The 25,865-nt window shown below is 45.0% G+C and overlaps 3 protein-coding genes across 4 annotated transcripts; 1 reads left to right on the forward strand and 2 right to left on the reverse strand.

Annotated features, from left to right (window-relative positions):
- Window positions 1-80: 80 nt before the first annotated feature.
- On the forward strand, window positions 81-4,107 carry MRPL30 (mitochondrial ribosomal protein L30). Its single transcript, XM_082499025.1, has 5 exons — window positions 81-174; window positions 698-778; window positions 2,619-2,765; window positions 3,614-3,687; window positions 3,771-4,107. Exons 1-5 carry the CDS (start codon window positions 124-126, stop codon window positions 3,901-3,903), a joined length of 486 nt encoding a protein of 161 aa, XP_082355151.1. The 5' UTR covers window positions 81-123; the 3' UTR covers window positions 3,904-4,107.
- LOC309686362 (lysozyme g-like) lies at window positions 3,694-14,422 on the reverse strand. Its single transcript, XM_082499012.1, has 6 exons — window positions 14,398-14,422; window positions 13,633-13,722; window positions 12,821-13,017; window positions 11,644-11,782; window positions 10,698-10,840; window positions 3,694-3,874 (listed from the first exon to the last, which is right to left on the reverse strand). The coding sequence occupies exons 1-5, from the start codon at window positions 14,402-14,404 to the stop codon at window positions 10,707-10,709; spliced, it is 567 nt and encodes a 188-aa protein (XP_082355138.1). The 5' UTR covers window positions 14,405-14,422; the 3' UTR covers window positions 3,694-3,874; window positions 10,698-10,706.
- Window positions 14,423-19,449: 5,027 nt separating this feature from the next.
- Window positions 19,450-25,721, reverse strand: LOC309686348 (lysozyme g-like). 2 transcript variants are annotated; one of them, XM_082498993.1, is made up of 6 exons: window positions 25,547-25,721; window positions 22,350-22,423; window positions 21,867-21,968; window positions 21,439-21,635; window positions 21,181-21,319; window positions 19,450-20,160 (listed from the first exon to the last, which is right to left on the reverse strand). In XM_082498993.1, the coding sequence occupies exons 2-6, from the start codon at window positions 22,405-22,407 to the stop codon at window positions 20,027-20,029; spliced, it is 630 nt and encodes a 209-aa protein (XP_082355119.1). In that variant the 5' UTR covers window positions 22,408-22,423; window positions 25,547-25,721; the 3' UTR covers window positions 19,450-20,026. The 2 variants fall into 2 exon arrangements, with proteins under 2 accessions (XP_082355119.1, XP_082355118.1); XM_082498992.1 differs by lacking the exon at window positions 25,547-25,721 and having other exon boundaries at window positions 22,350-22,509.
- Between the last annotated feature and the right edge of the window lie 144 nt (window positions 25,722-25,865).

A 25,865-nucleotide genomic window follows, 5' to 3' on the forward strand; every position in this document is an offset into this window, starting at 1 on the left:
AGAATAGAAACCCAAGCGGAGGAGGAGTGGGGAAAGGGGTTGTGCCTCACCCTTGTCCTTCCGCCGGCGCGGAACTGAAGTGCCGTGGCGGTGGTGCCCGGCCGGAAGGCTGCGCACTGCAAGATGGCGGCCGCTGCGGGCCCGACCGCCCTGGCGCACTCAACCGCTTGGAAGGTGGTGGCTGTGGCTGTGGCTGTGGCTGTGGCTGTGGCTGTGGCTGTGGCTGTGGCTGTGGCTGTGGCTGTGGCTGTGGCTGTGGCTGTGGCTGTGGCTGTGGCTGTGGCTGTGGCTTGGTTCGGGCGCGACGCGGCCTCTGGTTGTGTGCGACCCGTCTGCAGCGGCGGGGGAGGCCTCCCCCGTGAAGCGGCGAGGGGCGGCGGGGAACGGTCCTGTCGGCGCCCCGCAGCCGCCGCTGAGAGGGGGAAGGAGAGCGCGGGGGGGTTGCTAGGGGCCAGGCTTCGCGTTGCTGTGAGCTTCGCCCCCTCGGGGCGCCACCGCCACGAGTCCCGGCCGGTGTCTCTCCTGAGAGGAGAACGCGGCCGTTGGGAAGGCCGGGGAGCCCTGTGTCAGCACCTTCTGTTCTAAACGCGGGATGTGTGCTCAGGCGGTCCGAGTTTGGATGGCTGGGTAATGTCTTTGCAAGTCTGAAGAGCTGTAAGGAAAGTCCCGACAAGTTATGCCCTGCTCTCTTTTGCAGATGCTGGGAAAGAGGATGGAGGGGATGGCGTCCACAGTGTGGGTTCGTTGTCTCTTTACCAGGTCGAGAATTCCAGACTCGGTACGTGCTTCAGTAGCTGAGGAACTGAAAAATCGGTATTAGCCTACTTAATTCTGTGCTTTCTGTGGTATGACATGTTTCTAGAGACTGTGAGGTGAGCAGGTTCACGGTGTGCTGCGTGAAGAGCTGGCTGAAGGGCAGGGCACAAAGGATTGTAGTGAATGGGACTACATCTGACTGGTGACCGGTCACCAGCAGTGTTCCTCAGGGCTTAGTCCCAGGGCCAGTTCTGTTTAATATCTTTATTAGTGATCTGGATGGAGGAGTTGAATGCGCCGTTAACAAGTTTGCTGATGATACCAAACTGGGAAGTGCTGTCAAATCTCTAGAGGAGCTGGAGGCTTTGCAGAGGGATCTAAATAGATCAGAGCATTGGGCAATCATCAGTGGCATGAAACTTAACAAGAAAAAATGCCCAATTCTGCACCTAGGACAGAGTAATGCTAGGCACAAGTATAAACTGGGAGAGGAGTGGCTGGAGAGCAGCCCTGCAGAAGGTGGTCTGGGGGTGCTGGTTGACAGCTGGCTCAATAGATATGCCCAGTTTGCTTTATGTATTCTTTAACCTGATCCTGAATCCTGCTTGCTTCAGCCTTTTCACCTGGTCTCAGGGGTCTGGGATTCCTGAAGACTGGTCTTACTACTGGAAACAAGTATAAACTGGGAGAGGAGTGGCTGGAGAGCAGCCCTGCAGAAAGGTATCTGAGGGTGCTGGTCGGCAGCAGGCTCAACAGGAGTCGGCAGTGTGCCCTGGCAGCCAAGAGGGCAAACCACATCCTGGAGTGCATCAAACACACCATAACTAGCCAGTCAAAAGAGCCCGCTGTATTCAGCATTGGTGTGGCTCTTAGCTTGAGTATTGCGTGTGGTTCTGGGCCCCACAATTTAAGAAGGATGTTAAGGGTCCTTGAGTGCATCCAGAGGAGGGCAACAAAACTGATGAAAGGGCTGGAAGGCATGTCCTCTGAGGAGCGGCTAAGGATGTTGGGCTTGTCTAGTTTGGAGAGGAGGAGGCTGAGGGGTGACCTCATTGCTCTTTTCAGCCTCCACTTCCCTGAGGAGGGGAAGTGGAGAGGGAGGTGCTGAGCTCTTCTCCCTGGGATCCAGTGACAGGACGTGTGGGAATGGTTCAAGATTGTGCCAGGGGAGGTTTAGACTGGACATTAGGAGCATTTCTTTACCAAGAGAGTGGTTAAACACTGGAACAGGCTTCCTAAAGAGGTGGTTGATGCCTCAAGCCTGTCAGTGTTAAGAAACATTTGGATAATGCTCGTAACAACATGCTTAACTTTTGGTCAGCCCTCAATTGGTCAGGCAGTTGGACTACATGATCGTTGTACGTCCCTTCCACTGAAATATTCTATTCAATAAATAACTAAAACCAAAGAGATGGGAAGTTTGACTTACATTGTACATTTTTACATTTACCTTTTTAGCTTATGTTTTGGCAAGATACCATCTAGTGTCATTTGACTCTTCCTTAAAATCATTCTTAAAGCCTGTGGAAAAACTTAGCGTTCAAAGGCTAAGCAGAGGTTCTTCAATGAGATGTATGTGAATTAAGTGCTGTGCCGGTATAGTATTGTCCGTGTATTTCTATGCAGTTGTATGGCCAAACTCAAGAGTGAAAACCATTATAAAAATCAGTTTGACTTAATGTTGTAAAAGCTAAATTTGAGGTCACTTGTTGGTGCTTTGACCTTCTGAAAAGAAAGGTAGTTTAATATGTTAGAATTTTTATCAAAGTTGAAGTATGTTTTAGAGAGTTATTTTGCTAGCTATAATAATAATTCTGATATTTAGGAAGAAAACTTCTGTTTTTGTGAACTTGTTATTCTAGGTATTTCAGCCACGACCTGGAGATCATGAAAAGTATGGAGGTGACCCTGAGCAGCCTCACAAAATTCACGTTGTTACTAGAATAAAAAGTGTAATTGGTCGCCCATATTGGGAAAAGAAGATAATACATGATCTTGGACTGGATAAAGTATGATTGCTGTTCTTTGTTTTTATTGTGTGCATCAGAAATGTAGAAACATAGGGTAGAATTAAGGTGGTGGCTTTTTTTAAGGACCTTGATTTTGCAGTCTCAAAACTCAGATTGCTTTACAGCTGCTATAAATGTAATTGAGAAATCGATGTACGTTTAAGAGCTGAGAGGAACACTAAAGGCAAACACTCATTTAGTGGGAATTCCGAATATCGCTGTATGGTATTGTTCTGCATGCCTGAGGAGAACCTTACCTTGAGAATTCTGCTAAAATAATGAAAATAGATTTGTAAATTCACTGAGTTCAGTTTTCTCTGTGGGTCATATTATTCAGATATTGCTGGTAGGCAAATAAGACTCAGTTATTAATGAAAAGGATTCCAAATCCAAAAGGGATGATACATTTTCAAAGAGACTCTTAAAGAGTTTGTGTGAAAGATGCATTTGTCCAAATTTTTTAGGCCAACTGCACATTGTGCAAAAATTTGTCTTGTCAGTGTTATGTTATAGAAACAATGTTTGGTTGATCAATTTAAGATCTGAAGCAAGCAGTCTTACCTCTAAACTACTGTATTTACATCCATAGTATTTTCAACAGCTGGAAGAAATTGGGACATATTGATAATGTAATGGGAATAAAGCTGAAATTGTCCTTTTACTGGAATCAAGAGTTTGACCAAGTTTTGATTTTGTGTTTTTATGTATGTTCTTGGTGCAAATCATATTTTTCTAAATCTTATGTTTGCAAATATGGTTTATATTTTTAATGATAGTGTGAAAAGTTCAGTGAACAGAGATTTGGGGTTTGGCAATGCATTTGTAATACCAATTCTATCTTTTTATAGGCGCATCAGCCAAGACTGCACAAAAATATCCCTTCTGTGAATTCCAAACTGAAAGTTGTTAAACATTTGATAAGGTTTGTGAACTATTTGTTTAATTTGGAACACTTAACTCTATTCTGGTCATAGGGCTTCACTAAGCAAACTCTTTTGCCTGTAGAATACAGCCACTGAAGCTACCTTATGGGTTGCCAACAGAAGAAGAAATGTCGGACACCTTTCTTAGCAGCAAGGGAGAGCTTGTCATTAAACGGCATCTGAAACCTGTGGAGCAGAAAGAAATTAAATCATAAGGTGTGCTGATTGGTTTTATATTTTATAAAATAAATAATTTGACTCCTGAGTGAAGAGTTTGTGTGTGAAATGTAAGTTTAATTCTTACCCTGTCTGGTATGAGAGGCAGAGGTGACACTGATGTTTAAAGAAGGATTACATGTGTACAGATATAAAATTCAGTGTTGGTAATGTTTGCCTGAAATATTAAATGAATGATAGGCTTTCTGTCCTTGTGTTTTAATTTTGTGGCTAGATTACTGCAGTTCATGGCTAGCTATTAGAGAACTTTATCAACAAAGTCAGATAAGCAGAGAAGTAGGTAAAATAGATCTACCTGATGATGGTCATGACATTTCCCAGCTAACAGTAATGGCTTACAATGGTGGTGCATGACTTCACCTTTACTGTGTGAAGGAACTGGAAATTAAAAGCCCTCTGTTTACCAGTTACATGAGAATCAACTGGCTGTCTGCCAAGGGTGTAATTTGATTGAGTCAGGCATTTGGGGATGATTTACCTTGGTCATCCAGATCTCACACTTGTTCCTTAGCAAACAGTCTATCATCTGGCCTCCTCTGTAGCTTAAAAAGTACCTGAACTCCCCATTTGGGAGTAACAGGAGGGGTGAATAACATCTTAGTAGGCTATATAATTAGTCTTTCAGGAAACATGTTATCTCACTTCATATGTATTTCTTAATCCTCAATGTTTAATAGTAATGGCCTAAGAGCTGCAGTCTGTGTGAAAGTTGATGCTTTTCCTGTTATAAAATTGCAAACTTTAGAAATGTTAGGACCCTGAACCATACCTCTTTGCAAGTTAGTAATTATGGGCTGGCAAGCTTATAACACCTTCTACTGAAGGATCTTGAATAGTACTGTGTGCATATTTTTATTTACAGTTTTAAGAGTTGTGGCTGAAGTTCAGAAGCTGCTGCTGTATCAAATGATAAAGTAGTTTTCATTCCAGTGAGCATAAACTCCATAGTTAACCATACTGTGAGCCTCTCCCGCACTAGACAAACTGTAGAGGAGTTAATCTTAATGACTGTATGTTGTGAGAAGATCAGAGGGATGCAGTCGCTGAAAATGAGTGTTTATCCTTTCTGCGTGCTTCCAGAGAAGAGTAAACACCAGTAGGAGTTCAAAGGAATAGACAAATCAGTAGAGGGACATGAAAGCTGTATACACAAGGTGCAGAAGAAGGAAAGTGGTATTGAAGTGGCATTGAAGAATGTAACGGCTCCTACCAGCAGGCTGAAGGCAGAAACACAAAACTGAGCTGAAAACTCTCAATTTCTCAACAAGCTACAGGCTGTAGTTAGATGGACACAGAAAACACCAGTGTCAGTTTGAAATGTACAGAATGACAAGGAAAAAGAAGCAGCTAAATTAATGTTGCTTTTCTGTCCACCCACCTTCCTTCTAGCATCTGCATACCATCTTGCACTGCAGTGGCTTATAACTGTGTGGTGTTGACCATATTCTCACAGGGAGTTTCTTAGTAAAGCTGAAATTCCAGCCCTTTTGAAGGACATGTAGTGCATCCAAAGTACAGGTCATGGTTAAAAGAGATGGCACAAGTACTAGGGTCAAGGAAATTAGGCAAAGGGGTCTTGTTGCTGAGGGATAGCAAACATAAACATTGTACTGGGATTAGTGGCCCAGGGCATCAAAGCCAGGAATTGCTCAGCCTTACTAAGCACGATCGGGATTTGTGTCCATGGCACTAGAGCCTGGTGAACCTCCAACAGCAGGAACGCTGTCAGTTCTGTCATATACTGTTTGTGTATGAAGATGGATCTTCTATTCATTGCACTATGTAGATGCTAAAACCTTCAAAAGTACTGCAATGTAAACTGGAAAGACTGTGTTAATAAACAAGCTTGATTAGTGCTGAGCACAACTTAAAAATGTGTGATAAACTGCCTAAGTTAGAGCAGAGCTACTAACTGCTTCCCCAGTACAGAGAATGGAAAATGCTTTAGAGTACCCTGTTATTTATGGGTAAGATTTAGCTATGAGAGATGTTTACAGCTGTCTTTAAGTGACAAGCTGGCAGTTTTTGTGAAAAATTGTGTTTTCTTACAACTTTTAATACATGTGTAAGTTTTGAGGGGTTTCTGAAATGGTATTTCCTCCAAGGTCACAACTGTCATATAGTCAATCTGCTATCCCAGACCTTCTCTGTATAAGCATACATTCTCTGAAGATTTGCTCTCAGGTCTAAAACCTGAGCCAACAGGGTGCACAAACATTGTGTGTGTCCACATCCTTTCATTAATGGAGCATTGTAAATGCTTCATGTAAATCTTCATGAAGCACAGGTAAGAGATAGTGCCTTTTTGTGCAGGGAACAAACAGGTTGACTTAAGATGATAGTAAAAGTCCAGTTGGAAGGTACCTCGCAGGTCTCTAGTCCAACCTCCTGCTCAACGCAGGGCCGGCACTGAGGTCAGACCAGGTTGCTCAGAACTTTGTCCAGTCAGGTCTTGAAAACCTCTGAGGCTAGGGACAGCTCAGCCTTTCTGGGCAGCCTGCTCTGCAGCCTGGCTGTCCTCACAGGGAAAAGGTTATATGCAGAATAGTCTTGTATCCAGTCTGAACCTCTCTTCTTTCAGCTTACGCCTGTTGTCGCTTCTCTTCCCACCTTGTGCTACCGCAAGGAACCAGCCTGGCTCCATCTCCTCAATTATCCCTCACAGGTAAGTGCTGTGGGGCTGCTGTTAGATCTGCCTGAAGCTGCTCCTTCTCACGGGGCAAGTGCTCTGGCCCCAACAACCTTGGTGGCTCTCCACTGACCTCTCTCTACTTCATTGGTCTTTCCTGTGTTGGGGGGCCCAAAACTGGACACTATTCTGCAGTCTAACAAGTCTGTGTAATCCCTTCCCTTGGTCAAGCTGTGCTTCTCTTCATGCAGCCCAGGGTACCCTTAGCTGCCTTTGCTGCTTGGGCATGCAGCTGGCTCACACTGACCTTGCTTCTTGGGTAGGAACCATTTGCTGTGTCTACCTGCCGTAGCATTTAAAGTATATTAAAACAAATCTTTGGTGTAATATGTGGTAGCAATGTGGAAACGTACTGTTTTAAGAATAAATTTATATTTCTATGCTATTGCTCTGTTGCAGGTTCGCTTACTGTTTCAGATTTGGTAATTAATACTGTAGTGCGAGTACATCAATTCTATTAATAGCATCAGGATCTTTTTTAATCACAGGTACAAAATACTAGCTATAAAAAATGCACCATATTTAAAACAAACAAACAGACAAACACCCCTACATGCTCTTTGTTATTTCTACTTTAGCCCCTAGTGATATGCTTGAGCGTTTTTTTTAACCACTCTAAAACACTTACTTTCCCCTCTTGTGTCTTGAAATGGCTGAATGAACCCAACAACTCTGACGCTAAATCTCCCCAAAAGCTTTACTATATGACTGATTAAAAGGATCTGTTTATTGTGCATGAACTTGCATCAGATTTTATAAACTATGTGCCATTTTAAAAACATAATGTACATGTTCTTACTCCATGCCCTGCATTGAAACTAGTATGTAGCTTCAATAGAAGCATTCATTACAGCAGCTTGAGTTTTACAGATTGTTTGCAGCTGTAAAGACTAAAATGAAGTAGTATAAAGGGCAAAAAAAGTTAAGGATAGCTTAGTATTTTCCCTTCTGTCACGAGAAACCACGACTTTGGGGTCACATCACCGAAGTTAAGAGCAATTATTCTGAAAGGATATGATACACTGTGATATACTCTTCTGGTAGATTAAACATATACAATATGTATTGCAAATATTCAGTTCCAAAATTGCAAATTGTTAACAACCAATTTTGTACTGCTATTAGACACGTGTATTGACAGATAAAATCTAAGGCAGATAAAATCTTGTTAGGCAGTGATAACTTTCTTGTAGCATTAATCTGCTGCTTGAGAAACTGCAAGCACAGAAGCACAGATGAAAACTCATCTTGAATATTCTCATGAAGTGAGATAAAAAATAAATGGCAAAAGATAGGTTACAGTTTGGATTATTAGCAGTGCTGTCATTTAAAGTGACTTTTAGCCTAGGTGAAAAAAAAATCCTTGAAAGCTTGCACTTGTTTCTGGCTTCATTGCCCTCCCCCATTCTTACTGATTCTGGGTAAGAAATCCAGGGTTTTTTTAATTAGAAGCAAAGTATGCAATCAGTAACCCAAATCTAATCACAGAATCACAGAATTTTCAGAGTTGGAAGGGACCTCTAGAGGTCATCTAGTCCAACTCCCCTGCTAAAGCAGGATTGTCTAGAGCACATTACTCAGGACTGCATCCAGGCGGGTCTTGAAAATCTCCAGAGAAGGGGACTCCACAACCTCCCTGGGCAGCCTGTTCCAGTGCTCTGTCACCCTCACTGTAAAGAAGTTTTTCCGTGTATTTGAACGGAACTTCCTATGTTCTAACTTGTGCCCATTACCCCTCATCCTGTCACTGGGAACCATTGAAAAGAGCCTGGCTCCATCCTCCTCCAACCCACCCTTTAGATACTTGTACGCCATAATAAGGTCTCCCCTCAGCCTTCTCTTCTCCAGACTAAAGAGTCCCAGCTCTCTCAGCCTTTCCTCATAAGGCAGATGCTCCAAGCCCTTAATCATCTTAGTTGCCCTTCGCTGGACTCGCTCCAGCAGTTCCCTGTCCCTCTTGAACTGGGGAGCCCAAAACTGGACACAGTATTCCAGTTGTGGCCTCACCAGTGCAGAGTAGAGGGGGAGAATGACCTCCTTCGGCCTACTGGCCACACTCTTCCCTATGCAGCCCAGGATTCCATTGGCCTTTTTGGCAACAAGGGCACATTGCTTGCTCATGGATAATTTACTGTCTACTAGGACCCCCAGATCCTTCTCCTCAGAGCTACTTCCCAGCAGGTCCGCCCCTAACCTGTACTGGTGCCTAGAATTCTTCCTCCCCAGGTGCAGGACCTTGCACTTGCTTTTGTTGAACCTCATTAGGTTCTTCTCTGCCCAGCTCTCCAGCCTGTCCAGGTCACGCGGGATGGCAGCACGGCCCTCTGGGGTGTCAGCCACCCCACCCAGTTTGGTATCATCAGCAAACTTGCTGAGGATACACTCTGTCCCCTTATCCAGGTCATTAATGAAAATATTAAACAAAATTGGACCAAGTATTGACCCCTGGGGGACACCACTGCTTACAGGCCTCCAACTAGACTCTGTGCCGCTGATCACAACCCTCTGAGTTCTGTCCCGCAGCCAACTCTCAATCCACCTCGCTGTCACCTCATCTAGCCCATACTTCCTCAGCTTCCTAATGAGGATGTCATGGGAGACAGTGTCAAAAGCCTTGCTAAAGTCAAGGTAGATGACATCCACGACTCTCCCCTCATCCAGCCAACCACTTATAACATCATAGAAAGCTATCAGATTGGTCAAGCATGATTTACCCTTGGTAAATCCATGTTGACCACTTCCAATAACTTCCTGTTCCTCAATATGTTTGGAGAGGACACCCAGAATGAGTCGCTCCATTACCTTCCCAGGGACAGAGGTGAGACTAACTGGTCTGTAGTTCCCTGGGTCCTCCTTCTTGCCTTTTTTGAAGATTGGAGTGATGTCAGCCTTCCTCCAGTCCTCAGGCACCTCTCCTGTTCTCCATGACCGTTCAAAGACGATGGAGAGTGGTCTAGCAATAACATCCACCAGCTCTCTCAGCACTCGTGGATGCATGCCATCAGGGCCCATGGACTTGTGAATGTCCAGCTTGGCCAAGTGGTCTCTGATACGGTCCTCCTCAACTGAGGGAAAATCTTCCTCTCTCCAGACCTTCCCCTTTGCCTTCAGAGTATGGGATTCATGAGGGACAGCTTTAGCAGTGAAGACCGAAGAAAAGGCGGCATTCAGTAACTCTGCCTTCTCTGTGTCTTCCACCACTAGGGCACCTGTCTCATTCACCAGTGGGCCTACATTTTCCCTAGTCTTCCTTTTTCTATTGATATACTGGAAGAATCTCTTCTTATTGTCTTTAACTGCAGTGGCCAAGTTGAGTTCTGATTGAGCTTTGGCCCTTCTCATTTTCCCCCTACATAGCTTTGTTATATCTTGATAGTCCTCATAAGTTGCCAACCCCCTTTTCCAGAGAATGTAAACTTCCCTTTTTTTCCCGAGGTCCAGCCAAAGTTCTCTATTTAGCCAGGCTGGTCGTCTTCCCCGTCTGCTCATTTTTTGAGACAATGGGATGGCCTTCTCCTGCGCTTTTAAGAGCACCTGCTTGAAGTATGCCCAGCCTTCCTGGGCACCTTTGGTCTTCAAAACTGCCTCCCAAGGGACACTCTCAACCATGCTCCTAAACAGGCTAAAGTCTGCCCTTCGGAAATCCAAGGTGGCAGTTCTGCTGTCTCCCTGCCTTACTTGATCAAGAATTGAAAACTCTATCATTTCGTGATCACTGTGCCCAAGGCGACCTCCAACCTTTACATCCCCCACAAGACCTTCTCTGTTAACAAACAGTAGGTCCAGTAGGGCACTTCCCTTAGTTGGTTCCTTCACCAGCTGTGTTAGGAAGTTGTCTTCCACACACTCCAGGAACCTACATGACTGTTCCCTCTCTGCTGTGTAGTATTTCCAGCAGACGTCTGGGAAGTTGAAGTCCCCAACAAGAACAAGGGCAGATGATCGTGAGACCTCTGCCAGCTGCTTATAGAATACTTCATCGGCTTCTACATCCTGATTGGGAGGTCTATAACAAACTCCCATCACGATGTCTGCCTTATTGGCCTTCCCCTTAATTCTTATCCATACACACTCAATCATTACCTGAATATCTCAGTATCCATTTCTCTTATAAAACTTGGCTCTTGCAACCACATCATTGGCGTAATCATTGTGTGTTGTGCCAATATCCATTCTGTTGTAGGTCTGGACATTTTTAGGTCCCGCATTATAGGCTGAGATCCCACCTGAAATGAAAGTGAAAGAAACTCATAAACAGAGATGATACTTTGTGCATAAATAAGCAAACAAACAAACCCCACAGCTTACATGCATTGCTTTAGTTTGTAGCTCTCTTTTCACCAGTATTGTTTGCAACAGTATTACGATTTCCAGCTATTTTTGTCACCGAGGTGCTCCTTTTGTGTTCTGACTTTGTGAAGAAATCAGATTTTCCTCCTTTGCATCCAGACTTGCTGATCATTGTCCCCTTGCTCTATTTTGCTAACATAACATCTTCAGCTGTATGACTGTTTCCTTTTGTGCATATTCTTTCGTTCCTGCCTGCATTAATAACCTCAGACATATTTGTCTTATATTTGGAATAAAGGGACCCAACCATAATGACTGCTTCAGCTGTAATCAGAGAATATAACCATCAAGAATATAACCATATTTCCTCCAGAGGACCATACATTTTCAGAATTAACATGTTCCTTCTTCAGAGTTCCCAGGATAGTAGCTTTTTTGTAGGTGAGTATGGAAACACAAAACAAGTGAAATGGGAAGAGGAGACGGAAAAACCCACCCTTGCTCCTTTCAAGTGAAAAATGTCATGATATTTGCCAGCTTTTCCAAAAGCCTGCTAGAAAGCTAACCAAATCGTATTCCTCTATTTCGTTTAGTGAGCACTAAGGAATATTATTCCACACCTCAATAAAACAAACAGGGGGACTGGGATGTGTTTATTTTTCTGCAGTGCTTGGTTTTACAGCGTTACCACGCTTGACTTTTATATGTATGAAGTGTTTTAAAGCTGGCAAAACTCTACCTTTGAGCTGCTGTTCCTTTGTCCAAGTTGGGAATTTCTTCTGGATTGCCGTTATCATCTCCCGTAAAATCTCTGTGCCTTGTGCCAAGTGCTCTTCACTGTCCCATGACCCGACAATGTTATGGTACCGTTTGTCAACCTGAAGGTGAGACAGCAATATCAGCACACCAAAAATGCCACTATTTATCCAGAGCTCTTCATTGCTTACAGGCTGCTTGTATTCATTTTTGATCTCTAATCTCATGATTTACCTCTTTTGTAATTGTACAGGGCAAAAGCAAGCAGATGCGTGAATAGCAGACGATCAGGGCACTGAAGGGGAATACCTGCCTGCCCCACCTCCTTGTCTCTCAGAGCCTTAAACCAACTCACCTGCTGCTGTAAAGGTGTCAGGGTGCAGAAAGCTGGCTTACTGTTCCTTAAGCTTTTCCAGCTGCAAGGAGACTTCTCCTCTCCTCCCCACCTGTGTCAAGGGTCAGAAACCCTGTTTCCTCTAGGGATCTCCCCTGGATCTCTGCCCCTGTTCTCCTTCTCCTTTCTTCTTCTCTTTTCTCCTTCTCCTTTCTTCTTCTCTTTTCTCCTTCTCTTTTCTCCTTCTCCTTTCTCCATCTCTTATCCATAGGTTAGTAAAGCACAAATCTGAGGGGGCTGGAGCTGTTACAGAAGCGGATCCCAATGCGTGCAGCAAATGTTTAGGGATTGTGCGGATAAGCATGCAACTTGGCAAACCAGTGAGGCGTGAATGTAGGCATGAATAATGAAGCAAGATTCCCCACTAGCCAGGCCCCTGTGGTGCATATAGGGTAATTAACCTGACTGTATGTTGCTGCAGCCTACAGGCCTCTGTGCTCAGTTAAAAAAAGAAAAAAGCTTTTTAAAACAAGATTTATTATCTAAAGTATGAAATAAGAACAATTAATATCTTAATTCCCAAGAGAGTGCTGGGAAGCAAGCAGCGGTTTCACGGTGCAAAAGCAGTCTGCTTGTGCCCTGACACTCAGCAGGGTCCTTCCTTGGTGCCGGGAGCTGACAGCTGGGTCAGCATCAGCTTTATTCTGGCCAAAGACTTGGCAGAAAAGTTTTAGGGGGGTGCCTTTCAATGGGTCCCCTGCTGCTCTTCTGACTTTCTGCTTCAAAAGAAGGATGAGGTTTGTGTTTTTAAGAAGGTTAACTGTACCTGCATTAAACCAAATCCATTTCCGTGGTCACCCCAGCCGCCCTCCAGCACTGTTCCAGCGTGCGACTCTCGAGAGATAATACCAGCAATCACAGCTGGATCAATACACTTGCTGTTGCCAACTTTTATAATTTTGGCTCGGTATTTCTCCATGTTCCTCAAATCTTTTCTTGCAATTGTCTCCGAGGCAGGAACTCCTACAGCACAACATGCATGACTTTTCCTTTTGTTTTTAAAATCAGAAACAAGTTGTTCTAACAGTCATTATGACTGAGATGACATTTTGAATCCTTCTTAATGTACTTTGGGAGAAGCAATGATAGAATTGACCAATTTTGCTAAAGGGCAAGTGCCCTAGAAATCAATACACAGATGATATAAAAGACTTTTTTTCTAATACAGAGGGCAGTTCTCTAGTGTGCAGACTACAAGGCGGGCAGTTTGTTTTAAATCTAAGGTGGATTAGTCCCAGATTTAGTTTCTTTTTATTTAGGACTATAATGGGGAAATGTTCAGAAACTTAGGTCGTGAGGGAAACCCTCTTAAGGGAATGAGAAAAGCAGGCTCGATAGCAGGGGTTGGATGCACCCAGCAGACCTTGCATTTTGTTTGTGACAGTCTTGAATATTTCTCAGACCATCTCAAAGGCAACTCCATTCCCAACATAAACTTACATACCCAAGTAGAATCTTTATTGGTTGTGGAAAAATCTGCTTGCTTGGCAATGACTGACAGCCAGAGACTGGGATCCATAATCAGTGTGAGCTTGTGCGTGGATGTAAGGGGAGATGAACAACTGAATTAGTGCCTACCTGCATAGCTCAGACCTTCCGGTTTTGCGGTTGCTTCCGAAGCTCCAGTCGTGTCAACATTCAGTATATTCCCATAACGTTCCAAACAGCCTAAAGAGCAGTATTTACAATGAAATGTCAGACCAGCGCGGACACATACTGTTAAAATGTTTTCAGATCCATGACTGAAACCCGTGGCATCCTTTCAGTGCAGGTGCAAGCCATTTGTGTTAGCAGATGCAGTCATGGTATCGGATGCTCTGGAAAGGATTAACTCTTGGTCACGCTAGCCTAAAGCCACAGTGTAGCTTGTGAGGTGAACTAGTGCTTTGTGCACAATTCATCTTCCCTAATTTTAGCTTGCCTAAAACTTAGCTGTCTAGTCTAAGCTTGTGACTTGGACTGCCCCATAACCAATGAAGAAAGGCACCTCCAAAAGGCAGATTTTCTATTCCAAAATAAAAAAAAACAAATCTATGAGTGTCAAAAGAAATCCTACACTACTTGCTGGCTCCAGCTTGCTTTTCCATAGCTACCATCAACAGGAAAAATCAAAGAGAAACATCCTTCGATTACATCCATTACAATTTATCTGACTTGCCATTTGTCTGTGTTTATCTGTTGCCTCAACACACCATCGCAGAAGGGAGAACACACAAACAGCAACTGAGAGGAACAATGCTAACCCCAGCCCAGCAGTTGATGGAAAACAGACTTTGGTACAGTGAATTATTTCAAGAATATTAGATATTAGCAATACAAGAATATTGGACAGATATCACAGACCTGACATGTTTGCTGCAGGATGTCTCCCCACCTTCTCGCTGCACTTCCTAGAGACAAATGGGCTTTTTATCTGCTGGTGGTGTTTTGGAGCAGCTGATTCAGGGCACTTCCCAGAAGCCGCTGGTATTACAGGAAAAGGAAACGCCCAACAACTTCTTGTGCATCCACTCAAACACAACAGGGTTTCTGCTCAACTGCACAAACACAATTACAATTTTAAAAACTAAACACCTTTTAATTTAATTTAAAACCCTGTTGCTAACAGTATGGAACTAAGACGAGCCTCGTCTGAAAACAACTGCTCCCCTCCAGTTGTTGGGAGCAGTAATGTGCTGACAACCAGTAAGCAGGACACTGGACTGTCGGCTGTAATAAAGTTTTTGCAGGCAAAGACCCAGCAACAATAACAAGATACAGAGCTGCAACCACTGAGAATTTGGATATGCAGAGAATATGCCAGGTCCTTGTTGCTGTCCCCTCTTGTGCAGTGAGAACAAAGGGGAAGGCACAAACCCAAATTAGCAGGCAGTGGGGATCAAAGCCACTGTAGCTGTTCAGCAGTAAGGAAAAAAGCCACTGGATGGCAGACCTCCCCATCCCTGCTAATCCATCCAGACATGGGTCTCTCCCACGGTAAATTTTGTGAGGGTGAAATGCTGTTTCGGTCTTTCATCAGCTCTTTCACATTTTAAGGCGGGGAATTTGTCCTGTGTCATAGTGTTGAAAGATTCAGTTCTGTAAATTTTTCCTGTACTGTTGATGCCTCACATTGAGAACCACCTGCAGGAAATCACAGCACCCCATGCACAGAGCTCTTCATGTTCACGATTACAAGTGAGTTCAAGGACAGCTGAAACATAGGGAAGTATCTCTGCCGAGAAAGAAAACAAAATAGATACATGTCATACAGGAGTGACATAAAAAGATATTGAAAATTCAAAACAATGCTGAAGATGATTCACAAACCATTACTCTCCAAATGGCGACTAAATTGCAGGTAGACAACATCCACAGGTTACTTTGTCATAGAAGGAGATCAAGATAGTCAACAGGACCTGCCTTTCATAAACCCATGCTGACTGGGCCTGATCACCTGGTTGTCCTGTACGTGCCACGCTCAAGACAATCTGCTCCATTACCTTTCCTGGAACTGAGGTCAGACTGACAGGCCTGTAATTCCCCGGTTCTTCCTTCTGGCCCTTCTTGTAAATGGATGTCACATTTGCTAAATTCCAGTAAACTGGGACCTCCCTGGTTAGCCAGGACTGCTGATAAATGATGGAAGCTGGCTTGACCTTCTGCCAGGTCCCTCAGTACCCTTGGGTGGATCCTATCTGGGCCCATAGACTTGTGTGTGTCTAAGTGATGTAGCAGGTCACTAACCTTTTCCTCTTGGATTATGGGGGCCTCATTCTGCTCCTCATCCCTGTCTTCCAGGTCAGAGGGGCTGGGTTCCTGGAGAACAACTGGTCTTACTATTAAAGACTGAGACAAAGAAGGCATTAAGTGCCTCAGCCTTTTTCTCATCCTGTCACTATGTTTTCCCCGCATCCAATAAAGGATGGAGATTCTCCTTAGCCCTCCTTTTGTTGCTAATGTATTTATAGAAACACTTTTTGTTGTCTTTTATGGCAGTAGCCAGACTGAGTTCTAGTTGGGCTTTAGCCCTTCTAATTTAGATAAATACTCAAGTATTTTGGAAGTCTTGTTCATGACTTCACCTAAGTACAGCAAAGGTTGTTCTTGTTGTAAGATAAATACTGAAGATCAATACTTAAATGCTTGTACTCATTGTTGGTTAAAAATGAAAGCCAAAAATGGGAAACTACATGTATTTTTCCATTTATGTATGTGCACTTGCTCTACTCTGTCCACATGGATGTGGCAAACCTGTTTACTTCTTTCCCTTTCCTGGCTGTCTATTACATAGTTGTAGACACATATACCTGTCCTTAGCATGTTTTTTCTTGTCTCAGCCATCCCAGTTCTTCAGTCTCTTCAGGTCACAATTTTTCACTTCTGATCATGTTTGTTGCTGTGGTTTTGAGGTTCTCCAGTTGGTCTCCATCTTTGCTGAGCTATGGCAACCCAAACCCAACACAGTCCTTAGCTGAGGCTTTTCTGGTGCTGATTAGCATGAAGACTTCATGTGTCTTGCAGAGGGTACGCTATGCTGTGTATCCTAGTGTGTTGGTTTCCTTTGCACCACAGCACGACACTTCTGCCCTCCCCACTCCCGTCTCCCACCCCACTGCCTTGCTCTGGCCCTGGGCTAGGGATGCTGGCAGTGTCAGTCCCTGGGCTAGAGGACAGGAGATGGTGGATGCTGGAGACTAAATTCCCTCTGTAGCTGTGGGAGGCAAATCCTGGCACACAGAGCGCAGGACACTGTGGTGGCATGGATGGGGAGAGGGTGAAGTTGCCACCCATCCATGTGGAGGGATGTCTGAAGTGAACATCTGCTGTGAGGTGTGCAGCCAGCTCCGTGTGTTTGTAAGGAGGACCTTGTGAAGATACATATAAAGCCAATTATATCTTTGCTAAGGCAAATGACAAAGCTTTGGAGGCTTTTTTCTGAATAAGAAACAAAAAGGCAGGATGTTTTTGACATGTATTTATTATATGACTACCGGAAAACTCTGCTACATCAACTGCCAGGAAGTAGAAAATACAAAGGTGATCATGTTTAAATCTATTTAAATGCACAATGGCCCTTACCTCACCTGATGTTGGCTGTCACTTCATTGACAGGTGACATTGACCTCACCTGACATTGGGCTCAGGGGGGTTAGTATGGAGACTGCCAGTGCTAAGACCTTGGCTTCAGATGTATTACTAAGCAACTTGGTACAAGGTAAGACAAGAGAAAGTAGCTTTAAAACATGTATGTTGAACACAAGTAATTTCATAGCAGCTGTAGCTGAAGTGTCAGCAAAGTGCCGTCCAGCTAATGAAGCCTGTGGGTTGGTGAGCCCTGGGACAGGGACATCCCTCTGTGCTGGTCCCAGGAACAAGTGGCATGAGGCATCTGCAGAAGTGGTTGATCAGAGTCAATCTGCAGGACTAACGGGGTCGATATAAGAGTTGAATAGTGATCAGCATTTGTTACCTCTGGGTGATTTCTATAGCCTGCATTTAAAAATCAAGTGAATCAGCTAGGTTTCCAAGCGTATGCTGTCAGCCACTTCTCCAGGGTGGCAATGAGGCAGACACCTCCCAGCCTGCCTTCCTATGCAGACTGTTCACAGCACCATGTGGGCTGTGGTGATGGCAAGCAAGGTCTTGCTAAGTCGAGGTGACCTGCTCGGACAAGTCTGTAGTTACAAGACAGGTTCAAGAGCAAGCCAGCAAGGAAAGTCAGCCAGGCAAAGTCAGGATCAGTAGATTACAAAGTCAGGTGCAGGCCGACTTCCAGCGCAGCTCAGGTGAGGACTCGGGGCAAAGTTGTGAGCACAAATGCAGCTCTTGAGCCAGCAGACAGAAGGTGCATGGGAGTGGAGAGCAGATGAGGCTTGTCCTAGTGCAATATCAGAGCTGACCTTCAATGCAGGCAGCCAGACCCTCAGGAGAGAGGGAGAAGAGGCTGCAGAGCCTGTCAGTGCAGTCAAAGCCCAGACAGCGTGGTCACCCCAAAGCTGACTCTTCTCCAGGCTGAGAGGAAACAGCTTCCTCAGCCTCTCCTTGCCTGTCCTGTGCTACAGCCCTTGACCAGCTTGGTGGTCTGTGCTGGACTTGCTCCAGCGTGTCAATGTCCCTCTTGTATCAGGGAGCCCTGAACTGGATACAGTGCTCCAGGTGCGGTTTCACAAGCACAAAAGAGAAGGAAATGATCACTCCCCTCCCTGCTGGCTAGAATTTTGCTAATGGAGCTCAGGGTGCTTTTAGTCTACATCTCCGTGAGGGCCCATGATGTCCGCCAAGACCCCTAGCTCCCCTTTTTGCACAGCTTACTTTCTAGACAGTTGCATCCTAGCCCATACTGGTGCATGGGGGTATTCTGTCCCAGGTGTAGGGTTTTAACTTTGTTTTAATTGGTCATCATGGTGTTACCATCAGCCCATTTCTCCAGCCTCTCCAGGACCCACCATTTGGTATCATCTGCGAACTTGCTGGAAGTGCTTTGTGTTCCTAGTACTGAATTGCTGCTAAAGAATCAAAGCAATACTGGCTGCAGGTTCCATCCCAGGGGGATGCCACTAGCAACTGGCCACCAGCTGAACGCTGTGGCACTGACCACCGTGCTTTGAGCCCAGCAAATTTCTAGCCAAATTTCTACCTGCCTACCCAGTTCATGTCTCACTAGTCTGGCTATAAGGATACTAGAGCAGGTTGGGGCAAAGGCCTTGCTAGGTCAAGGTATACCATATCCGCTCCTCTCCCCTTTTCTATAAAGCCGGTCATCTCATCACAGGAGGCAAACAGGTTGGCCAGGCACTATTTACCCTGCTTGAATCCATGCTGGATGTTTTCAAGCATGGTCTCTGATTGCTCCTGGGAGGATGTGTATCGTAACTCTGTGCACTGTTGATGGGTTTGGATTGCGTTTTCCTGACCATTTAAGACACTTCCAGACTGTGTTTTTTCTAGTTATTTTGACATACAGTTATTCCCAGTCCCAGAAGGTGTGCTCATCATGGAAGAATAAAGGAAGCCCCCTCAGAATGCAAGCAGAATGCTGGTGGGACAGGCCTGGCTTGCACTGCTTGCTGCCAGGCCAAAACCAGCTCTTACTTTGGCTGTGGAAAATGAGTGTCCCTCAGTTCTGCAGGCATCTACCCCTCTGCTTTCCTTGCCTTTCCACTCTTCCACCCCCAAAATAGTTCAGTTCCGTGTCTAGAAGGAATAGGAGAACTAAAATATGCCAAACTCAAAAGACTGCTGTTTTTCTGAGTGTTACTCTTCTGCAAGCAGCAGAGAGGGAAAACAAATTTATGAGCAACAAATGTGTTTCAGCCTGTTCCCTTCTCAGTTTCTCTATCTGCCTAAAATTAACATCACACTTATCCAAACCTTGCTAACACACATAACAGTATGAGTACATTGGAGTCCTGCTTCATTTGCTAATAACATTTTTATTCAATTTCTCTTTGCTTGTTTCTGTACGACTGAAAACATCCATCTCTATTCTATGCATTTATATGAAAAATTAGTATTCAGAAAAAAATGACTGCTCCACAGTATAATGTAAATATCGAGCTGCTTTGAAAAAATAAATCATGAAGCTAATACCCAAGGAAGTATTTTGCCTTTTGATTTCTTAAGAGAATGACAGATTTTGGCAGAAATGTGTTTTAAGATCTGGAAGGCAGCAAATTATCAACAGCGAAACAAGATAGTCCTTGTAACTCAGAGGAATGTGTAGATAGCAGAACAAATTATTAAGAATTTGGCAATATCACTTTCGTAAAATCCAAACCGTATTGCTTGTAAAGAAACTACCTGACTGGTGTCTTACTGAATATTGTTTTAAAAGCTCGTGGCTTTAGTCTGCAAATTCTTATTCATGTAAATCATTCCTGAACATTTGCATCTGTATGGGTTTGCAGGGTACAGCTGCTCTGAGTCTTGGGTCCCTCGGGGGAGTCATGCAGTTGATGGTAAGGAAGTTACTCGGTAGGGATTCCTGAGTCTAATATCCATGTTTCTTGTAATACTGGGCTCGTGCAACCACGTCGTTGGAGTAGTCGTCATGGGTGGTGCCGATGTCCATTTTGTCATAGCTTTGGACATTTCTAGGACCAGCGTTATAGGCAGAAACCCCACCTGAAATAAAACACCAAAAGAAGTCATACAGACTTAAGAAAAATAGGGAAAATTCCAGCCTGATGTGTTCTGCTTTTACTGGTTTTGAAAGCTTTCACTTATGGGGACTTTGGAAGGGGAGTAGGCAGCATTATTGGAGCTTCTCTGACTGAAGTGATGCTCTGCATGCAGCTTACATTTATTCCTGAATCCATCAAAACATTGGAAAGATACCTCCGGTTTTGTGTTCACAGATATTTGCAGCTTGATCAATTTGTACCATTTACCTGGCCCAAGACAAACCCTTCATTTACAGTGAGCTTGTTCAGAACACAATAGAATAGAATGGGATCATATCATATCACATCATATCATATCATATCCAACATCCTTGTAACTTCTCACGCATCCTTGAAACTTAATGCTCTTAAAAGAGAGTTAAAACACATCCGCGCACTGCATTATGTCTGTCTTGCAGATGCGTATATGCTACTCCGTATGTCGTGTTGAAAAGCAGAGGTATCTGAGAAGGCTGGGAAACGAGCCTGCCGTGGCACTCCAGCGGTCCGAGGGGGGTTGTGGGGCGCAGCCCGCTTTGAAGCAGGCAGCTTTTCCACATGGTGTGGCACAGTTTTGCGATTCCCTGTGAGCAAACACCTCCACTCCTTTGTCAACAGAGATATGGAGTGAACTGCTGGCCCCATTCAAGTAAAACATGGAGCTGTTTGTTAACCTATATGGCTGTAGGAGATTTCTTGTGGTCAGGTAAGGAGAGCTCAGTTCATATATAGAGTAGATTTCAGGTGTATAAATATTTGCCACATGGTGGTGGAAATTCAGCAAGGCTGCTATACTCAGGAAAGGCAGAAACAACACAGAATTGACAAAGCTCGTCTTTTGCTGGTGAAATAAAAGAGGGGTGAAAAGATAAGTGACAGCCTGTTAGAAATGCGGTTTTTGAGGAACACGAGAACTAATTCAGAATGTTCTTTTCCCAAAGTTTTTTTCTCTCCTGGACAAAACCTGTGGCCTGTTCCTTACCTTTCAGCTGTTGATCCTTTGTCCAGCGTGGGAACTTCCCCTGTATTGTCTTTATCATCGTGATAAGTATTTTTGTGCCCTGCATAAGATGAGTTTCGCTGTTCCATTGTCCCACAGGTTTATGTGAGTTTTTGTCAACCTAGAAATATCAAAACAAAAAGAAGTCATTTCCCTGCTGTAACTGATTATATGTTTAGGGGGCTTACTTTTATTTATATGTTGTTTTTTATCACGTTTTAGTGGAGTATCAGCAAATACCTGCATTAAACCAAATCCGTTTCCATTGTCACCCCAGCCATTCTTCAGTATTGTGCCGGCATGAGATTCCCGGGAGATGATGCCAGCGATCAGGGCTGGTTCAACACACAATTTTTCGCCAACTTTCTTAATGAGTGTTTTATATCGATTCATAGCTCTTAGGTCCCGTTCAGCAATCTTTTGTGAAGCCCTAACTCCTGTAATTAAAATCAAAGATATTTTCTTAATAACCCTTACAACCCAGAATTGTCTCTCACCTCTCTCCTTTTAATACAGACAGAATTGCATCGAAATTTTGTTTGCCTTGCCTACAGGGATATTACGCAGGCTCAGCAGCGAGTGTGTGTTCAGCACTTTGGAAATGTGAAGGATTTGGGATTACTGGGCCACGGAGAAATGGAGCCGTCTGACAGAAGAAGGATACTCACCGCAGTACTTTAAACCCTCTGGCTTTGCAGTTTTGCATGAAGCCCCAGGGGTTTTAATTCTGTTTACACTGCCGTAGCAATCCGTGCGGCCCTGGGAGGCACCTGCAGAGGCGATAGGGAAAGGCTCAAGTAATAAAAACCTTTTGTGGCAGCAGGGAAAACCCAAGGGGAGTCTGCAACCCGGAGAGGACGGGCTGCGGGGTGCGGGAGCCACGTGGGGCTGCCTCTGCCGCTCCTTCTGATGGAAAGGAGGCAAGGTCCTGCCCTGCACCCGCTACTCTGAGCCCACCCGTCCCTCAGAGGCCACCCCTCCTTCTGCAAGATTCGCAAGGGGACCCAAGTGCTCACTCCTCCACTAGAGTCTAGTGGCAACCGAGATTTTTGGGAGGGGGTGAGGAGGTGCATCAATGTCTCCTGCTTCCCAACCACGGGGCATTTGTCCCCGGCTGCTTGGGGCAAGGCAGCGAGGGACATCGGACTTACCCAGGAGGGCAGCGAGGCCCAGAAGCACAAGCATCGGGTACATGGGGTGGTTCTTCATGAGTATGCAGAACAGCCTGAAAAATTGATCAGTCAGCACTGGCACGCATGAAGACATGAATATATCTCACTGCCCGCTGAATAAACACAAAGAAACTCTTTCTGAGCTGATGGAGTACTTGTCTTGGGTGGGTTGGCAAAGCGATACACAAATGGAGTCTTTTTTTGTAAGAGACCCCAATGGCACCTTTCCTGCCCTGGCACAAACCAGGCTGCAGCCGTTCACGAGAGACTTGTAACTTCTCATTTCTGCTGGTGTTTCAAACCTGCATCTTCTACGATGTCTTGGTGACTTCCTCCAAATCTCAAACCCCAATATTTAATTCAGAAAAAAACAAAATTAGTAATGTTCAGTGCCCAATGCTGCTGCGCCCCCACCATGAACGCCCTTATTCCCTGCCCATATTCTGTATACAAACCACCTTCACCGCACCTGGACAGCTTTTGCCTGAATCTTCTGAGACCTTCTTTATACTCAGAAATTGGCACTTCCGAGATGCAAGCTGTCTAAATCATTGTGGCTATATCTACTTTAGGGTGAGTTGTACTCTGGGAGCACCCATTTTCCCTCACCGGCTGTGAGGGGAGCCTAGGGAGACAGGCTCACGTATGGATGACAGCCAAATAAATTTAGATGACCTAAATTCAGAACTACAGGACAAATCTCAATATACTTATTCAAGGAGAAATCTTACATGGCAAAAAGCTGCAGCCCCTGGGCCACCAGGGAGAGGGTATTGCTGAAAGGAACGAGAAGAGCTCTTACCCTGCGTGGTCGTATCTTACCTACTTGTCCACAGCTCAGCTTCTGACACAAACTGAGGTTTGGAGAAGTTTAATATATAGGGAAGCTACCTTCCGTTCGGTGGTAATCCGACACTGAGATTAATTGTATTGTGCTGTTGTTTTGTGAAACTTAACAGCTTTTTTTTTTTTCATGTAAACAGAACCTGTTGCACTATAGACATTGGCGTGGTGGCAAGTATGTTCTCGGGAGTGGCATTTCCCGGATTTCCAAAGAGAGAAAAAACACCTTGTTTTTCTCTGGGCGTCTCTCCACCACGTCTCTCTACAGTTGATATTTCACACCTGGAAGGAGCCGTGGTGAGCACTGAGCTAAAGACCCGGCATCCAGCTGTTCTGGAGTTGTTTGCCCCAGTCCTGTCCCAGCATCCTGGGTTATGTCCCTATTGCTCAAGAAAAGAGGGCAGGGACTGACCCTCAGGTACTTGGCACAGAGGGGCTCGCAGCCCTACTGCCTGGGCTAGTACTCTCCTGAGTGTCTGTGACGGTGGCCTCTCTGCCCCTGCTTGGGTGGATTCTCCTGTGACAGCGTGCTCTGCCGATATTGCTTGTCAGCAGACAAAAAACAATGCTGCCTTGTTGGTTCAGCTCTTTTTTTCTTTCATAATAGTTTTTAATGAGCCCAACGCATCTCTCTGAAATGATTCACACAACCCTTTGTCTCAACATTTCTCTCTGCTGTGAGGGAGAGAGGTTTCTGGCATACTCCTGCTTGCGAGTAGAGGGACTGTAATGAGCCAGGTGTTTTCAATCACCAAAACTATGTTTGCCACCTGGGGACAGACACCAATGCTAAGGATACCGGCGTCACCTTGGCAAGGGGTTATTTTCCTGCATTTGCCCAAGTGAGAGGGTCTTGGAGCTCCTTGCCTCCATCTGCTAAGCTCCTCGCCTGCCCTCAGGAGACCTCTCATTCCCTTCGCTTGCCAGCCACGTTTCTGCACACTCACAGCCCTTTCCCTGCCACCTCGTGTCAAAAATACACAAGGGGGAAAAGTGTCATCTGCTGTGGGTGGGGGAGTCTGGTTTGTGTCTTTGGAGGCTGCAGTCAGTCTCCAAAGAGTGTGTAGGGGGCAGAAAGCAAAGCACAGGAGGGTTTGTTGGCTTTGTTAGTGGTGGGACTGACTTGTTCTGCCAATGCCCTTCTTTGCAAGCCCCCATTTCCTTCAACAGTGTGGATGCACAGGGTCTTGCCCCACCTCTGACAGCATCTTCACAAGATGGAGCTGCTGCACAAGGCTGTCTGTGGTGAAAGGAGTGGCATGCTGCTCCTCAAGGTTTACCTTTGTTATTTAATACCTGGGCAAGGAGTGCCTCGTGGACCTGGCATATTTGCCCAAGAAGACTGATATTTTAACACTATCTCTTGGAAATCTCACGGAAGGAGAAGCTGATAATGAAGAGTGGAGTGGGGATTTCCACCTGCTTTTAGTTGGAGCAAGGCAAATAACACTGAGCCGGTTACTAACCAGTTGCTGTTGTCACTGAATTAGCTGAATTTGTGTCTTCACCCTCTCTTTGTCTTTTCTGAGATCACCCTCAGGCCCCAAGATTTCACTTCTCCTGGAGGGCTTGTGCTCCCATGGTGGGACCGCAGTGTTGCCTTTCCCAGACGCTCTGCTCTTCTCTGCCCTGCAGTTTATTCTCCCCAGTATTCTGCAGTCGGAGGAATGAGGGGACCCAAAACAACCTTCTGAAAGCATTGCTTCTTTACCTCTAAAAGCAAAGCCCAGCTTTGCAAGGAGAAGGGCTACAGATGCCAAAGTGCCACTTAATATGCTAGTTGACTTGTTTCAATCCAGGTCTATTTTACTTGGGGTGTTGGCATCACTGTTTACTGACTCTCTCTTGCCCAGCCCTTGAATGACTGATGCCTAAACCATGTTGGTGCTCCCAGAGCCAATGCTGGGAGCTCCTCTGTGTGGCAACCTGCGCAGCATCTGTGCAAGCAGCTCCTTCACATCATGGATGGAGTGATGCTCTTCACTTATAGAGAGAAGCAGTGACACATTTATTGATATAAAACAGGGATTTAACAATGTTTGATAGTAAATGTGACAGTGTTTTAGCAAGATTTGATGGTAAGGCACAGTTTGTAATTTACTGCATAGAGGACAGGGTAAGACAGAACTGTCAGGGAGACCTTCCCGTTGAGTCAAGGTTCAGAAAGGACCCCCTTGCTTTCTAAAATCCTTTTCAGAGAGGAGGCTGGTTGTGGCTGGATCCAATCCTAGTCCCTGATTTGGTCAACAGTTTACGTCGGAAGGTTTATGTATGTGCAACCAATCCTTTATATCACTTAGCTAAGAAAGTTTAGCATGCTAGTAGTCACTTACCGAGGATCTTGCTGCAAGGAATCTCTGAATCTCGAGAAGTAGCCTTGAGAGATGTTCCTACTCAAGGGGAGATCCTGGTGTGCAGCCCACTGCTGTGCAGGAGAGCTCAAAGGGCTCTTGGGCTGTTCACTATTTATGGGAGTAAGGTGATTGACTTATAGTCATATTTGCATGTCGACCACAGTACCAGTATTGTGGTTAGGTGGGTGCATTGCTCAAGTTAGCCCTTGGCTATTTCGTTATCTATCTCCCGCAAACCACGTTGAGCTGGATGCAGCCATCACAACTAGATGCACCCATTATGACCACCACGGGAGGC

Source organism: Vanellus vanellus, assembly GCF_965231255.1.
Source record: "Vanellus vanellus genome assembly, chromosome: 1".
In the NCBI taxonomy this organism is placed as follows: Eukaryota; Metazoa; Chordata; class Aves; order Charadriiformes; family Charadriidae; genus Vanellus; species Vanellus vanellus.

Coding starts and splice junctions, on each gene's coding strand:
- LOC309686362 (XM_082499012.1), bottom strand. Junction 13,018..13,632: donor GGAAGGTCTGAGCTATGCAG/GTAGGCACTAAT, acceptor GTTGTGCTGTAG/GAGTTCCTGCCTCGGAGACA. Junction 10,841..11,643: donor AAAGGAACAGCAGCTCAAAG/GTAGAGTTTTGC, acceptor CTTTCATTTCAG/GTGGGATCTCAGCCTATAAT.
- LOC309686348 (XM_082498992.1), bottom strand. CDS start 22,464: ATGTCTTCATGCGTGCCAGTGCTGACTGATCAATTTTTCAGGCTGTTC. Junction 21,636..21,866: donor AGAGGGTTTAAAGTACTGCG/GTGAGTATCCTT, acceptor TTTTAATTACAG/GAGTTAGGGCTTCACAAAAG. Junction 20,161..21,180: donor AAAGGATCAACAGCTGAAAG/GTAAGGAACAGG, acceptor GTTTTATTTCAG/GTGGGGTTTCTGCCTATAAC.
- MRPL30 (XM_082499025.1), top strand. CDS start 124: ATGGCGGCCGCTGCGGGCCCGACCGCCCTGGCGCACTCAACCGCTTGG. Junction 175..697: donor CGCACTCAACCGCTTGGAAG/GTGGTGGCTGTG, acceptor TCTCTTTTGCAG/ATGCTGGGAAAGAGGATGGA. Junction 3,688..3,770: donor GTTGTTAAACATTTGATAAG/GTTTGTGAACTA, acceptor TTTTGCCTGTAG/AATACAGCCACTGAAGCTAC.